The 15164-nt window shown below is 39.1% G+C and overlaps 3 protein-coding genes across 3 annotated transcripts; 2 read left to right on the forward strand and 1 right to left on the reverse strand.

The window, feature by feature from the left end:
• The first annotated feature begins 540 nt into the window (after positions 1-540).
• LOC144036706 (cytokine receptor common subunit gamma-like) lies at positions 541-4237 on the forward strand. Its single transcript, XM_077547538.1, has 8 exons — positions 541-942; positions 1358-1448; positions 1545-1714; positions 2084-2217; positions 2313-2475; positions 2556-2658; positions 3738-3795; positions 3894-4237. Exons 1-8 carry the CDS (start codon positions 879-881, stop codon positions 3990-3992), a joined length of 882 nt encoding a protein of 293 aa, XP_077403664.1. The 5' UTR covers positions 541-878; the 3' UTR covers positions 3993-4237.
• LOC144036708 (ras-related protein Rab-38-like) lies at positions 4167-11518 on the reverse strand. Its single transcript, XM_077547541.1, has 5 exons — positions 11373-11518; positions 8947-9354; positions 6574-6704; positions 5851-5988; positions 4167-4850 (listed from the first exon to the last, which is right to left on the reverse strand). Exons 2-5 carry the CDS (start codon positions 9137-9139, stop codon positions 4692-4694), a joined length of 621 nt encoding a protein of 206 aa, XP_077403667.1. The 5' UTR covers positions 9140-9354; positions 11373-11518; the 3' UTR covers positions 4167-4691.
• A 100-nt stretch (positions 11519-11618) lies between these two features.
• Positions 11619-13879, forward strand: LOC144036707 (ras-related protein Rab-39B-like). Its single transcript, XM_077547540.1, has 4 exons — positions 11619-11988; positions 12493-12714; positions 12893-13163; positions 13280-13879. Exons 2-4 carry the CDS (start codon positions 12500-12502, stop codon positions 13433-13435), a joined length of 642 nt encoding a protein of 213 aa, XP_077403666.1. The 5' UTR covers positions 11619-11988; positions 12493-12499; the 3' UTR covers positions 13436-13879.
• The last annotated feature ends 1285 nt before the right edge of the window (positions 13880-15164 follow it).

Raw genomic sequence — 15164 nt, forward strand, 5'->3', positions numbered from 1 at the left:
AGTACATAATATTTGTTCAGTTAAATTGAAGGAGTCAGTACCTCCTTAAATGAATACAAAATACAAAAAAAATAAGATAGATAAATATCTTAAACTAAATAACAAATACTTAAATGAATTATTTTTTTATTATTATTGTATTGTCTGAGGAAATAATACCCTTATTTTCGCTCAGGAGTTTTTTAAATATAATTTTTCATTTTAATACATTAAGTGAACAAATAAATTAGTTAGTCTGATTTATATTAGTTTTATTCCTAGCTGTGCGTCAAAACAGCTGTTATTGATTTATTGACTTATTAAATCATTCATTAATATTTTAGGAGGAAATAATGCCTACAATTTGTCTGGGCCAGTTTTATGTACTTCCTGTTTTTTGAGTGTCAAAACAGATATCCATTTTACAGAACTAGTCACTGTCAGTGTAGTGGTTTTACATACAAAGGTAAAGTTCCACTTGACTCGCATTTAAATGTACGTTAATACATTGAAAGTAGCTTCCTGTGACAGGAAACAAAAGCCAAGGGTGCAGACGAACACATGATGTGCCCAGAATGTGGTGGCTTACTCATTAAGGTTAAACTTCTGTAAGCAAACTCAAATAGCAAAACGTGACCTGCATACAAATGTTGGCTTGATTTTTTTTTCTTTAAATATTTAAATGCTAAATTCAATGTATTTGTATTGGCAATAACAGTATTCATCATTTTGTTATCTTTCACATAGTACGAATTGAGATGCTACAGTTTCCGCTGACAGGAAACAGAAACCACTAGAACTAAGATCAGAAAAAACCCAAATGTGACACATTCCCTTCAGATGTCGACACTTGCCCACACCGACGTTGAACGCATCCACGTTCGTTCTCATGCTCCAATATGCTGAATAAATTGTTGTTACTTCTCTGTCTGGTTGGACCTGGTTTTGCCAAAGAAGCCCCAGGTAAGAACATTTGATATTCTCTTCAATTAAGGCTGATTGGAATTAGTCTGCTGCTGGTTTTTGCACTGTGAATTGCTTGAAGGTCAAAGAATGTCGAGTTGTCACATCAATTTCCTGAACCACAAACAGCACATTAGAAACTAAATCTAATCAGTCAATTGTCATGTATTTTCTTATCCTATAAAATACAATAAAATGATATAAGTGTTCTCCCGTTTGTGGCCAAGTGGCTTGTCGGCTACTCTTATAGATGCTGGTTTGCTTTCAAGCTCTGACTTTAAAATAACATTTATTCCAGACTCAAACTGTCATCATAAAACTTTTATTAGCTGCATAGGTGTACGTAACATTTTAACATTCTAGAACTACAAAAAGTTTTCACTGGTTTTGTTTTGTACTGTGTTTGTCTTGACAGATGTCGACTGCGTTGTTTTGCATCTGGAGTCTGTTAAATGTACCTGGAACAGACATGGCAATCTGACCGTCAATTACACCTTCAGCAGCTGGTTAGCTAAAAAAAAAAAAAAATGAATATCTGTAAAACATAGATAAGACGTTGCTGGGGTTACTTTTTGTATGACGTGGGGATTTTTCTTCTCCAGGTTTCACCATGGAAAAGCCAGAGCATGTGAGATGTACCTGACAAACGATAGTATGAACTACGGCTGCATTCAGCCCTATGGTAACATATTAAACAGGTTCTACACGTTTTACATGCAACTGGTGCATGGCAACGACACTTTTCTGACGACTGATGAGCTTAAAAGCAAAGGTAGGTGTACTGCAATCATTCTACGTTTGCGACAAATCTGTAATCAACTCAAGGAAGTGGAATGAATATATTATATTTGACAACCTAGGGATAACATTCTTTTGAATTAGTAGTACAGTACACTTGACTTTACACGCTGTTTTCTTATTAAGATGGAACCCAGAACCCAAACAATGAAAACAGCAGAGGGCCCAGAATTGAACCCTGCGGAACACCATGCGTTCTGTTACACATGTGAATTTAGATCGCATATATTCTTCTGATCACTTTCTTTATTTGCTCAACATAGTTAGTGTGAATGGATTCAAATAATCAAGAAACTTTAACCCAAAATATGAACGATTATGGACATAAATGTGTCACCTGTAGTGAAGTTAAATCCGCCAACCAACCTGACTGCCCAGAAAGGATCCGACAGTAATCTGTGGTTCTATTGGAATCAGAGTTTTTCAACGATGGTGCAAAATGAGGTTCGCTACAGGACCAATTACAAGAAGTGGAACGTGAGTATAACCTGACGTCTATGCTATCACTTTTGAGATATTTTCTTTGTGATCTGCACTACCTTTCCATTTGAAACATGTTGTGCGTTGCGCAGACATTTACACTCAATCTAGGGAAGCAAAATTACTGCATCAACTTGCCCTCCAGCAGTTCCCGGTATGAGCTTCAGGTGAGAAGCAGATTGCATGAAACATGTGGAGCTTCTGGCTGGAGCGAGTGGAGTGAGCCCGTGATGTGGGGAACCAACAAAAGCACAGGTAAAAAAAAAAAATTCCCTCCACTCTTTTGGAGCAGTCAAATCATTCCATTTACAAACCTCTTTTTCTCCTCGTCACAGAAAGTGACCATGGTCAGAGTTCCACGTTTGTGTGGATTATTGTGTACACTCTGGCTCCCGTCTTACTCCTCCTCATGGTCGTTGTGTTGCTACGTTACGAGAGGTGAGTTGGACCACGTCTGTGACATCCAGCTGAATTCTCGCGGTATTTGTGAGTTCGCTGTGAAGAACTCCCTTGAATGAATCACAAGGATCAACCTGGCTCATGCCAGGTTATTATGATATCACATCCAACAAAGACAATGGGACAAATCACTTGGGTGGGCCAAGACCCACAGTTTGCTCCATAACTTTATTTTAATGTTTATATTTGATGCAGTACAAAACCAGTGGCCAGCCGTGTATTTGATACTTGGGACATTCATTCACCTCCTAATACTGTATAGCCACGATCACGTCATGCTAGTTGTCCTATTTCAGCGTCTTTGATGGATTTGATGTCGTATCAATGAAAATTTATGTAAAAAAATAAAAATAATAAAAATCATCTGACATAGAGGGTCAAAATAGCACCATGTGGTAATTTCTAGATTATTGCAAATGGACCAGGGAGATTTATACCATGTTTCTTTAAAAAATTCCCATTTTGGTCACATTGACACCCATTATAAATCAAAACTATTGATTTATTGTAAACCATGCAAACAAAAACAGGCATGCATAAAAAAAATCTGCTGTTATGATTTATTGACTTTTTCAATACTTTATGTCAGATGAAATATACCAATTTGAATGTTAAAAAAAATGCAGCATAGTTAGTTTTGTTCATAGCACAATACCGAGGACATACATTTTTTTAAATATACATATGGTTAGGTCTGATGCCACTGAACATTTTGAGTGGTTCAAAGTACAAATATATTCATAATTGATTTGCTATCAAACAAGTGCAGAATACCACAAGTCCATAAAAAAATAATAATAATACAACCCACAATTTTTTTTTTCACCACAAACTTGTTTTGCTAGTCGAAAGTAACAAGTTTTGACCTGATCAAGCAAATAGGCAATGTGTGGACAAATTTAAAATCTGATTGGTTCAAGAAGCAGAAACAGTCCAATTGCTCATGTAGTACAGTCCAGAATAACTTGAATTCATTCTTTCAAAAAAAAAAGAAGGAATGTCAGTCATCTGTTGTTCATGTGATTGCCTTCAAAATGGTCCCTGATTCCCTCGCATAGGTTCAGAATCATCTTCATTCGAGTGGTGCCGAAGCCATCTCTTCCGCCAGATATTGAGGTACGGGTTTCACACTTTTAACTTCAAAACTAAATTATTAGATGGAATACTAGTATGAACACAAATGTCTCATGTTGTACGTGGTTTTCTTTCTGAAGCCTTGGCTTCAAATCTCTAAAGACCTTAAAGAAGGCTTCAAGACAAACTACCATGAGCAGGCCTGTCCTGTTCGAGATTACCGTCAGGTCTCCCAGTGACCAGTCAGTGGCAGAGGTTCCACCGCCGGCGGTTCCCCGCAACATGAACCGAACGGACCGCTTCATCGCTGCAGACAAACTGAGAAGCGGGAAACTTTCCATTCCTCTTCAACTTCCTCTTCTTTCTTTCTTTTTCTGGATGGTTGGATTTGAAGTAATTGTGACTCGCAACTGTTCAACATGCATAATATATCGCTTTTATATTTTCAAGTTTCTCAATAAAATACACATTCATTCTCACAAAATATCCATTATTTTCTGATATTGGTCAATTATCTATATCAGTGTATCGAAGGGGTTCCACTCCTACGGCATTTATATTCATACGGAATCCCAATGCAATTTGTTGAAAAACTATCAATATCACAGTAATAGTCAAATTACAATACATATTTGCATGGGGGGGGGGACACTTGCTCAGGCCATACGTATTAAATAATCAGAAAAAAACTGTAAGTAAAATGCTTTTTTTTTTTAAATATATATGCTACTTTATTCTTGTAATAGTATGACTTTTTCATGAAAATATGAAAAAAAATTCTCTCCGTAATGTACAACTTGGTCCTCATAATATTGCGAGTTTAATCTAAAATAATGAATAACATTTATATGGAAAATATACAACTTTTTCTGAAAATGTAATGATCCCTGTTTGAAGTCCATGTCACACTTGGCTGTGATTGGCCAGGTCGGGACCGGTCATTTGGGACACGACGAACAGCCGAGGTGCTCCTTGGTGGCGTTGGCGTAGCCCGACAGGACCAAGGTGGCGGGCTCTCGCTCGGCCTGGGGGCTCTCCTCGTTGCTCAGGATGTGCTCCACTAGGCAGTGCGCAGCTTCCTCGATGTTGCTGTTCTCCTAAAGTAGCGCAAAAAAAAAAAAAAACATCTGTCCGTTTACTGTAGCGTTCGTCCTCATTAGGGTCAAAGGTGAGCTGGAACTGGGGTACGCTCTTGTCGTTAGCCAATCTCAGGGCGCATATAGACAAACAATTTACTCTCAGATTCACCAACATGTGAGGTGTAGTCACTGTCGGGCAGAAACCCCACATGCCCAAATATGGTCAATTTCATTTTTTTTTTTTTAACAAATCAATACTATGGATCTGTCCCCAAATCGTCTGTTATTTTTATCCATTATTAACCAGCAGAGGTGGCAAATCCAGGTCCAGAAAGTAAAAACCCTGCCACCGTTTGGCTTTAGCCCCTTGCGCAAGCTAGCTAACTCCCTAGCAGCTAACCGAGCTAGCTAGGGAGTTTGCTAGCTAGCACCTGGGGCTAAAGCCAAACTGTGGCAGGGTTTTTACATTCTGAAACTGGATTTGCCACCTCTGTAAACCAGTTTAAAGTATTTTTTTTTAACAAATTAATTGTACAATAGGTAATTAATCATGATTAATCAGGATTTAATCGCATATTTCTACTATGTTTTTTAAAGCTTGTAACAGATATTTACTTAAGTAAAATAGTCCCTCATGAGGAATAAGCACTTCAAATAATGGTTAGAGTTATGTCTAATCTGCTATTTCAATTTGGCTCTGTAAAATCTCAAGATTGAACGTCTGGATGTTATTTTTTTTAGTAAATATCAAGAAAAAAATAGGTTCCACACATCTGAGTAACCTTTTTTATTCCAAACGGATCGCTGTAATGCTGAAGGATGCGGTCAGCCACGTTACTTATTGCCTCACTCGTGGCTCTAAGATCTTTGAAAAAGAGTCTGGATAGATGATCTTAACCACAGTTGTTTGCTTTTGTTGAATAGTCGAGAGTTTTTGTCTGATGTCTTGCGAGATGTAGGCATTCGCAACCCAACTGAAGCGCTTGATGGTAACGACATGATGTGCAGCGTACCGTACCTTGGCCGAGGTGTGGAACCAGCCGACGAAGCCGTTGTCTCTGCAGAAGGCGTCCAGTCTGGGCTGTGGGCACGTCACCTGGTCGGCCTTGTTGGCTAAGAGGACTGCGGGAACGGGCCTGCCGTGGTTCAGTGTCACCTTTGGACAAAAAAAACACAATTGGGAGGTCTAAATCTATCCTCATGTCGCTTTTCTTTATGTATCATTCATGCTGTCAGGTTAAGTCAACCTAGAACATTTAATAAACAACAGACCAGGAAGGAAGTCAACACACTTCAATTATTTTTGTTTTAACCGTGCTAAGTTACAATCTCCTATCCGTTCTGGACACACTTCGCAGTTCCTCCTCTTTTTCATGCTCATGCATCACACAGCAAATTGTGGACAAAATCATTAAAACAATCACAGACTGAAAGAGTATAGATAATATAGCTAGCTAGCTAGCCAGCTAGTGTGGCTAACTATACTATACTGTACTCTCCTAACTGACAAGTGTAAGTTCGAATTTCCTGCCTTCTGTCTGCGGATGTGACGTCATATGCACATGAGTGTGCAGTTTCATTTTTCGGCCAGAGGTGGCAGTATTGATTCAAAATTCAATTTTCTGCATTTGGCAGCTTTAAATTTGATTCATTTTCTTTTGTGACCAAAAATGCACAAAATTTAAAATGTTTTTTTTTTTTTTAACAGAAGTCCGTTTAAGTTTGGGAGAAAAGTTGCGACCTTGGAGTCCATGTCGTCCTTCCACTTGAGCACGGCGTCAAAGGTGGATGCCCGCGTGCTGTCGAAGACCACCAACGCTCCCACCGCCTCCCGGTAGTAGACGCTTGTCATGTTGCCGTAGCGCTCCTGTCCTAGGACACACACGCGTGTATACATTAGCGAAAATGATGGTACGAAAATGTCAGGAAAGGCAGACTAGAACTGCTAAACTTTATTAGGGTTTCATTCAAGGTACTTTAAACGGATCGTTGTCTAAGTACAGTTCAGTTTTAGTTCACTTTTACAGTAAAATACAGTTTTTTATTTTTTTATTTTCTATTTAGTAGGAGTGTCAGGCAATTTTTTTTATCGTATTTAATCGCATAACTTCAATAATTAAATCATTATTAATCACAAATGTTGTATCTGTTCTAAATGTACAATCAAATATTTTTCTAAATTTTCATACTTTTGTTAAGTTAACATAAAAGTTCACAACACAAAATTTGAATTTAACATCCACTGACTGTAGTGACTTGACTGGTAGATTTATTGGCATCCGTGTAGTGTAATCTTCCACGTAATTATATGTTGGCTACAACATCAAAGAGGTCAAGTCCCATCACTTCCCCCCATGGAGACACCTGACTGAGTGGTGGCAATTGTTGTTAATGACGAAAAAAAAACACACACCAATTTGACTCAAATTTCCCTACAAGTAATTTACTTGAGTACCAACGTCGCGGCTAATGCAACACACGCGTGGTGTCTTGCCCAATAACAGCGTTTAAAAAAGCTTTACTTACGCTATTTAACAGGCCATTGGGCAGGTTTGAAGCGTCTGTCACGGGCAGAAATAGCAGCGAGCTAGCTCCCTCCGACTCTGGTTGCTTGTTGCTTTCACTGTTCACACATAGCGTCGGAATTTCCTAAAGTCGTATTCGGAAAACGCCTTGATGTTTGTGACAAAACAATCGTTTGAGTCCAAGTTTATTATACTTTCATCAACAAGGAGTGTTGCTAAAGCTAACTGACTGGCACGTTACTATTATTCCACACCACGGCGCGATTTAAATAGTCGATCCTATGTGAAATCCAAAAGTAAGAGGCGAGGCGGACGCCGTAACGGTGACTAAAACTGGAAAAAGTAAAGTTAACACTTATTGTTCTAAATAAAGCCACGTTTTTGCAAAGAGAACATTTATTACCTTGAACGCCGCTTGAATTAAAAGTGCAGACAAGCTGGATAAAGCAGAGAGGAGTCGAGTATGCTTGCTGATGAAATATCTCTCCCTGTAGCTCCGTGCATGTGCTTTTGATCCGCTTGGTAGGCCGTGGAGGTGGGTGTGTGTATAAACAACGTGACGTCACGGGAGACACACTTTTTAATTCAGTGACGGGAGCCAGAACATTTTCAAACGGCGATAAATGAAAGGCGAGCCATATTATTTAAGACATTATTCATATAAATATATAAAAGAGCTACTTTGAAATGTGCGCTCGCTTTGCCGTAGTAGTATGCCCGTATTAGGAAATGAGCGACAAAGATGAAATTACAAAGATGTCCTGTACTGCAAAAAAACAAGTGTGATATTGATTTGTGTATGTCATTTTTCTGCCACTAGATGGCATAATTGCAATTAGAAGACAGTGACAGCTCAGTGCGTTGTTCTTTTCATATTAAGAGCTATCTAAACTTTAAATTGAAGTAACTTGTAAAATTCTGCATATTTTTGAAATTGTAAAATACAACTTGACCCCAGTCTCCACAAATATATGCATTATTATTACATTTATCACTGCAAAATTTTTACCTGGAAGCGACTGGAATTCTCCCAGTACAGGCTTTCCAAGTAAGGGGGGGTCATTAATCCGTGTGTTGAATTTTTTTTTAAAGGAACTTTAAATTAACGCAAAATTAACACGCTAATTTTGACACTCCAACTATTTACACTATGACTGTTTTGATCTTTCTTCAAATCATGGCCTGGACACTTTATAAAGCTTTTATTGTCATAACGGTCAAGAACAGACTAACCTCCATTAATTTAAAAAAAAACACACTTATTAGCTTTTGTGTGTTTTGATTCCACGCCAGGCGTCATGTGAGGGCCGCTTTCCGCATGGGAGTCGCTGGCCACATTCCACAAGCAGGCAACAAATGACAGGCATAGGGAAGGGCCCTGGCACACACGTACTCTCACACACTCACATCGGGTCTTTTAGTTAGTGACTTGGACATTTCTGACCCAGTTTGGGTTATTTTTGACCCAACTCAGCAACTACTAAAACATTGTCGGGAGGGGGGGGGGGCAAAAAATACTTCAGTAGACTTTTATTGATCCATGAAAAATGGACTTAAGTTTGCTAACTCAATTTGTGTGGGTTCCTCACCGGCGATGTCCCAGAGCTGCAGTCGGACGACGGTGTCGCGATCCCACTGGAGCACCTTGAGGGCGAAGTCGACGCCGATGGTGGCGCGGTAGTGCTGCGAGAAGATGCGGTGCACGTAGCGCTTGATGATGGACGTCTTGCCCACGCCCAGGTCGCCGATCACCAACACTTTGAACAGGAGCTCCCGCTGCATCACGCCGGTGAGTCGCCCGACAACTGCTTCCAAGCGGAGTGACAGATTGTGCACTCATTTATGAGCATTCCCACCGGGGAACACGAGGAGGAGTCGTGACCTGTGCGGACCTCCCACCCCCACGCGACTCTGGACTCTCGGCTGACTCTCGGGCGACTCCCGTGGGAGCCGCCGCTGCGTTCAAGTGCTCGACTGAGGCGTGGGATCTTGGAGACCTGAAAACAATCCCATGAATGTTGAGATGATTTTTAATGATGGACAGGAACTAAACAACAGCAGAGCTACGTAATATAACTTCAAAAATGGTTTCATTCAAAAGCAAGTGTTTGATTTTTTAAAGTTCAAATATGTATGTAATATCAACTGCAGTTAGTAAAATTCTTTAATTTTAATAATAGAAGACGCCATCCATCCAATTTTTGCTTTTTAAAATTATCTTATTATAAGTTACTGTAAAAATGCTGATTACATGTTTTTTTTTTGTAAAAATGTGGATTACATTTTTTTAATTCAAAATTAATGCATTTTTTTGTATATAAGTTACGATTAGTTTAATTAGAATTAACCACTTATATCGAAAAGGCTCATTGTTCATTCTAATATTCACAATTAGTAATAAGTAATTAACCACTTATTTTATTTATTTATTCTTGGAAAAAGGGTCATTCGTTTTCACTGTAATTATTAACCAAATATTCAAATTGTCACATAACTGTTTACACAATAAATAATTATTTGTCATTGTTTTGTTTATAAATAAAATAGTTTTTAAATAATACATTTATTATAAGATTTTATTGCTAATTAATTTAATCAGAATCAAATGATTACTTAATTTGAAAAGAAACATTTATTTTAACAATAAAATAAAATGTCTTTCATCTAATTGTGATTAATCAATTATTTCATTTTCAAATTAAAAATGTTATTTTACTTATAAATCAATAATGCATGCTGATTTTGTCATTTCTAATCAATTTCACTGTAATTAGAGTAGAAATTATTACTTCAATATTTCATTTGAAAGTATTATTGCATTATCTATCATACTTAAATTAACAAATGCCTTAAAGAGAAAGTATAATTAAATATTCATAATTTAGTCAACATAATTTAACTATTTAATTTTGAGAAACCTAAAATCTTTTTTTGTGCAAATAATAAAATGATGGTGTGTTGTAAACGCTCGTCATAATAATGATATACAATATTTGTATGAAAAACACTTGATAAGGTCACAAAAAGTGGAGGCTGTCTATTTTAGCAAATAACCTAAAATGCGAGTAAAATTACAACTATGCGTATCTGCAAGACTTTTTTTTTTTTTTAACAAAATATGTAAAAGTAATAGGACGTTGTGCATCCCTGGGAGCATTCACTTTGGAACTTAATAATAATAAACTGTTTGAGAAATATAGCTTTAGAAAAACAAGTGGTTTTGTGGCACAACTTGCCCCCAGTGCGGGGTTGGTTGTGTCATTAGTCAGAATTAAGTTCCATTGATAACTGAAGTAAAAAAGATCATTTCAATCACACAAACAATAATGCTATATAAAAGGAAGACAAATTCAATACAAAACTTTGATTTGCAGGTTTCAGAGGCCTTTTCTTTTTTCATTCTTTTGCTCTTCCTGTTCAGCCTTTTTATCTTCTCTTTCTTTGTGAGCCTTCTCCAACTCCAACTTCTCTGGTGTGTCACAATTCTTGTTTTCACTTTCTTTTCTATAATTCAGTTATTTCTTAACTGTGGATTTTGGCAAGGGAAATGTTACTTCTGAAGACACATAGCCCAAGTCAGCAGAACAACCAGATTTGTCACTTGAGTGCTCGGGAGGGTAGGCCTGAGCCTATTTTTCTTCCTTATCCCTATTTTTTTTTATGGCCATCCTGCAGATTTGTATCCCCTTTCCAACCTGACGTATGGTCTTTCCCTCTTTCATTGCTTTTTCGAACTCCTCAAGAGGAGTTGAAACCCTGTCTGACTTTTAGTGATCAAATGTAAGAATACACCTTCCTTTAGCCTACCATTTTGAAAAAAAATGCATCCCCTAACTGTTTTGAGCAAGCATCATGCTAACCATATAGACTCATGATGTAGCTTACTAAAGCACTAAAACCTATGTGAACTGTTTTCAGAGTTGTTTGTAATTGTTCAAACACAGAAATCACAAACTTTAATCATAGAAATTTTACTTTGGAGGGCAAAAAGATTTTTGAACTTTTATGTACTTACAGCCATGTGTCCTCCATTTTTTTTCTTTTTTTTACCGGATGAGCGAAATGAATGCCTCAAAACGATGAAAAATATACGGTCACATGACCAACTTCTTTCATGATTTTCTAAATAACAGGGGTGGAACTACTTGCCTCTTAGCACAAATTTCCCCACTCTCCTCTAAGCATGTGTTGTGACGTAAAAAAAAAAATCACCTTCGTCCGCGAATGCGTCACTTCCGTCGATTTGGGCTGCGTCTCAGTGCGTGCACTTACGGTAAACGCAAAAGCAAACGGTGCTGATGAGGGCGAGCGGATGCTGCTTGTGAGTGCGCGCGTGTGTGATGCCGTCGTGTTTGTCCTCCGCCTCCTCGTTGTCGTTTCATCCCAAAAAGCAACGCAAACACGCGCCGGACAGTCTAGGCGCTTAGGACGCCATCGAATGATCCAAGTGAATAGTTTGTTTTTTTTAAAACGCGTCATTCATCACGATGCACAGCTGGTAAACAACAACAGTGCTTGCTGTCTTTTCTTTCTTTTTTTCCCCATCCTCCCCTCCCCGGAGGCTTGTTTTTGAAGGCATCACCGTTGAAATGGGGCTCGGCTTTGACACATATTGAACTCTCAGCTTCAAGGTAAGTCAGCAGATACTCGTATTGATTGGATTGATGGTGCTGTGTTAGTAGCTGGATGCTAACGGACAGCAAGGGATGGAGAAGGAAGGGAAGGCCTGCAGCAGGGGTGTGGAACGTGAGGCTCGTGGGCCAAGTACGGCCAGCCACAGCACCCTGATAAACGACCGTGCATTATTCAAAACAAAAACAAACCTGGCACAAAAAGGGAACTCATTTTCCTGCTATCCATTCATCCAGTTTAAATCGTTTTATTTTATTTTTACTTTGCCAGTCATTTATTAGTAAATAGTTTGTTTTGCTAGAATGTTTTTTCATTTACAATAAGTAAATTAAACAATTATTTAAGTGGCTAGATGAACACAATTAATAATTATATTTTACTTTAACAATTATTTAATAAATTGCATTTTAAACAATGTCATTTTTTTTTATCATAACATAAAAATGAAAAATAAACTGTATTTATCCAAAAGACATTGATTTCATTCATTCATTTCCCAACAGACTTGACATGGACACAATCTGGCTTTATCAATTCCGTCTGATCGTGATCGGCGACTCCACGGTGGGCAAGTCGTGTTTGATCCGCAGGTTCACCGAGGGCCACTTTGCCCATGTGTCGGACCCCACCGTGGGCGTGGACTTCTTCTCGCGCCTGCTGGAGATTGAGCCGGGCAAGAGGGTCAAGCTCCAGATCTGGGACACTGCGGGCCAGGAGAGGTTCAGGTGACGTTAACGGCGCTTTCTAAAGTAATGACATTATTTCGTAGCATTTGAAGAATCAAACTTCTAATTGCTTGGAGTCCCACAAGGTTCAATTCCAAGTCCACTTTTGATTGTACTCTTTTGTAGCATCGTTTTGTTGGAACAGGTCATCCTAAGAACCGCTTATTACCTCCCCCAGGTCCATCACCAGAGCCTACTACCGCAATTCGGTGGGCGGGCTCCTGCTTTTCGACATCACCAACCGCCGCTCCTTCCAGAACGTGCACAGCTGGCTGGAGGAGGCGCAGAGTCACGTGCAGCCGCACAGCATCGTCTTCCTGCTGGTGGGCCACAAGTGCGACCTGGAGGCCCAGCGGCAGGTCAGCCGGCAGGAGGCCGAGAAGCTGGCGTCGGCCTTCGGGATGAACTACGTGGAGACGTCGGCGCGTGACGCCATCAACGTGGAGACGGTTTGTTGGCCTTTTTACAACACTTCCAGGAAAAACATATTTTTCCAAAGATGACATTCAGGCAAAAACTCTCGTGACTTTCTGGGTCTTCTCCGTATGCGTTTTGTCTGTTGAAGGCGTTCATGGACCTGACGAGGCAGATCTTCGAGCTGGTGCGCGGCGGCGACATTAAGATCCAGGACGGCTGGGAGGGCGTCAAGAGCGGGCTGGTGCCCAACACGGTGCACTCCTCGGAGGAGGTCACCAAGGCGGGTCGCCAGTGCCTCTGCTGAGCTCACTTCGTTTGGACTCCATCTTTGGGAGACGGGCCTTCTCTTCGCCGCCACAGACGACGCCGACCACGCGGCGGGCCCTGATCGCTCTTTCTTGAACCCTTTCCACGTTGCAGTAACACGCTCGACTTGTCATGTGTCCACTACGTGCTCGCTTCCATAACACACTTTCTGCCCTCTATTAAAAGCACAAGAAGCCCCCCTCGTGTCATTCAACACGTTAGCTTTGCTGCTTTTTGGACATGCACGCTTACACACACAAACCAAAATAAATCAGATATACAAATACACAAAAATACATAATTTTCACTCACAGCACAACCCAACAATAAATACTAGAGCGGGCGACCCATATAAAAAAATTTCAGGCCAATGCCTGCTCTGATATTTGGCAGAAGAAAAACAATAAAGATGAATTAAAGGCAGAACATTTGATTGTTACAATACTTTGTCCTGTAATATTTGTTTACTTTACTTTTTTTTTTGCGGGAATGGGTTGAATGACATCACCTTATGTTGCAATGTGTAAAAGAAAATAAGGTAAATAAAATACACAAATAGAACTGATATCTCACCACATATAATAATCGCTACTAAAATACTAAAAAAAAAACTTTTTTCAACCAGAAAAAAATATTGGCAAATTTTTGGGGGGGAGAAATTAATACTTTTTCAAGGGACATCATCGTGTATTATGAAAAAGAAACTGCCATTTGACAATAAGTCATAAACATGCCAGAAAAAGTACCAATTTCATGCACAGCACAAAACGTGTGTTACAGGATTATGAGGATTTCCGATTTCAGGAATTAGAGCACAATTTTACAAGTATAATGTACAGTATAGTAACATGAGGAAGTTATTGGAATGAATAAAATTGACAAGGGTGCGACACAGTAGCCAAAAGCTCTAGTCACAAGTACCAAAAAGAGTGATTTATTCAACGATCAATAGTGATTTGAAAGTATCAACCAAAATTCACAGAAAGGCTGGACTCAAAAACAATGCAAGAAAAGTAACAATTTAGAAACTCAGTAAAGTTGGTAATAACTAGGAAAAAAATAGCAACTAAAATTCACAGCAAAAGGCTGGAGGTAAAAACTGACTTTAGCAACATTAACAAAAAAGCATGGATACTTGGACATGCAACAAGGCAATGCTTACTATGATGGTCTAGCTCAGGACGTGGCAGGAAACAAGACGGCTGGAGACAATGAGAATAACGAGGGAAAACCAGGACAGGAAGTAAAGCTGCTGAGGAAACTATAACTTCAAAATAAAAGCAAATACGATTACATAAAAAACAGCACTAAAAACTAATTGACTAGATACTACGGACTTCCGTAAAACACAAAGCAATAATGTTTCCGGTTATTGTTAGCCGCGTCCCAATACTGTCTTTTCACCGCCACGCACTTCCGGCAAAAGTGTGACGTGGACACTGAATCTCCCTTTAAGAACGAATGGGGGGAAAATAGGGTACAAAATCAGGAATTGTGCTTAAATACACCCTAGAATGTCGTGAATTTTTTGAATATGTTAAAATTGGGATGAGGAGAATCGGATGAATTATGTGGAAGTAGATAGATGCCAAAAAAGTGGGAAGTTTGAAGTATAGGAATAACATATGCGTAATCACACAAAATAAATAAGGGGAAATACCCAAAAGGCTTTGGAGGTGTCATTGAGTGTGTGCGGCCACTAGAGGGCGCATTCACTCAAATCCCTA

Source organism: Vanacampus margaritifer, chromosome 16, assembly GCF_051991255.1.
Source record: "Vanacampus margaritifer isolate UIUO_Vmar chromosome 16, RoL_Vmar_1.0, whole genome shotgun sequence".
Taxonomy (NCBI): Eukaryota; Metazoa; Chordata; class Actinopteri; order Syngnathiformes; family Syngnathidae; genus Vanacampus; species Vanacampus margaritifer.

Coding starts and splice junctions, on each gene's coding strand:
- LOC144036706 (XM_077547538.1), top strand. CDS start 879: ATGCTGAATAAATTGTTGTTACTTCTCTGTCTGGTTGGACCTGGTTTT. Junction 1,449..1,544: donor AATTACACCTTCAGCAGCTG/GTTAGCTAAAAA, acceptor TTTCTTCTCCAG/GTTTCACCATGGAAAAGCCA. Junction 2,218..2,312: donor CCAATTACAAGAAGTGGAAC/GTGAGTATAACC, acceptor TGCGTTGCGCAG/ACATTTACACTCAATCTAGG.
- LOC144036708 (XM_077547541.1), bottom strand. CDS start 9,139: ATGCAGCGGGAGCTCCTGTTCAAAGTGTTGGTGATCGGCGACCTGGGC. Junction 6,705..8,946: donor GCAGCTCTGGGACATCGCCG/GTGAGGAACCCA, acceptor TGTGTGTCCTAG/GACAGGAGCGCTACGGCAAC. Junction 5,989..6,573: donor AGGACGACATGGACTCCAAG/GTCGCAACTTTT, acceptor TTTTGTCCAAAG/GTGACACTGAACCACGGCAG.
- LOC144036707 (XM_077547540.1), top strand. CDS start 12,500: ATGGACACAATCTGGCTTTATCAATTCCGTCTGATCGTGATCGGCGAC. Junction 12,715..12,892: donor GCGGGCCAGGAGAGGTTCAG/GTGACGTTAACG, acceptor TACCTCCCCCAG/GTCCATCACCAGAGCCTACT. Junction 13,164..13,279: donor ACGCCATCAACGTGGAGACG/GTTTGTTGGCCT, acceptor TGTCTGTTGAAG/GCGTTCATGGACCTGACGAG.